At 43.8% G+C, this 927-nt stretch overlaps 1 protein-coding gene across 1 annotated transcript; it reads left to right on the top strand.

The window, feature by feature from the left end:
• Positions 1 to 31: 31 nt before the first annotated feature.
• On the top strand, positions 32 to 694 carry Pmar_PMAR015381 (conserved hypothetical protein; the record flags this gene model as incomplete). The annotated part of the gene is made up of 1 exon (XM_002769457.1): positions 32 to 694. One exon carries the CDS (start codon positions 32 to 34, stop codon positions 692 to 694), a length of 663 nt encoding a protein of 220 aa, XP_002769503.1.
• Positions 695 to 927: the final 233 nt, after the last annotated feature.

Raw genomic sequence — 927 nt, 5'->3', positions numbered from 1 at the left:
AGCTCCTAGGCCTAAGGAGGTGTGGAAGGCTATGAAGTGGGCTTATGAGGATAAGGTTTATGTTCTTATTCTGTTCTGGTGGATATTCGGCAATTGCGCCTACGGTCTTATCGATGGTTATGAAGCTTCACTGTACGATATGATGATGGTGGAAGAGGGTACCGAGGAAAACTATAATGGAACAGTGTATGCTATTGCGCAACTTATTGCTACCATTAGTGCCTTGTCTGTAGCAGTGCCTCGAATACTGAAGGTTGCATATCACCATCAACACGTTACTGTGGGCAGTCTGGGCCTCTGGTGTATCCTGGCCCTAACGCTGATGGTTTGGTATCCTCGTATCCTCCCGATGTGTATTGGTTTCATCCTATACTACCTTGGTTATCATTTCATCAACGCCTTCGTCAGCGCGGAGACGGGTCGTGTCGTTAACAAGCATATGAAAGAGGAAGGTAATGTCAACTCTGGCTGTTATGCTATCATAGTCATGTTCAACAATCTTACTGCATACATCCTGTCAACTATCCTTTCCCTCATCATGTTTACTTGGTTTCAAATCGATCTTCGCACTGTCTATAAGATACTGTGGATCTTTCAACTTTCTTTCCAGGCGGTTTTTATGATCCTGGCTACAGTATTATATTTCTGGTCCAAGAGACATGCTACTGCTTGCGATGTTGAAATCGCCAAATGAGTTCAAAATGATGCTCTTTTCCTGTACTCATTCAATTGATATTATCGACCCTAAACTCGATATGAATTATATCATTGTATAATGTCTTATACTCTAGAGTTCGCACGGGTGCTGAGACCAACCTCATTGGAGGTTCTCGGCTGAGATATCACCGTCGGAACCTGAACAGGGTAATGCCTGCGAAGGAAGCGAACTGAAGATGCTATCCAGAGTGGTAGGACTATGTGTTACCT

The sequence above is a fragment of the Perkinsus marinus genome, assembly GCF_000006405.1.
Source record: "Perkinsus marinus ATCC 50983 genomic scaffold scf_1104296965834, whole genome shotgun sequence".
Lineage (NCBI taxonomy): Eukaryota > Perkinsozoa > Perkinsida > Perkinsidae > Perkinsus > Perkinsus marinus.
The sequence above is the reverse complement of the archived record's forward strand: the minus strand, read 5'-3'. Positions and strand labels throughout refer to the sequence as shown.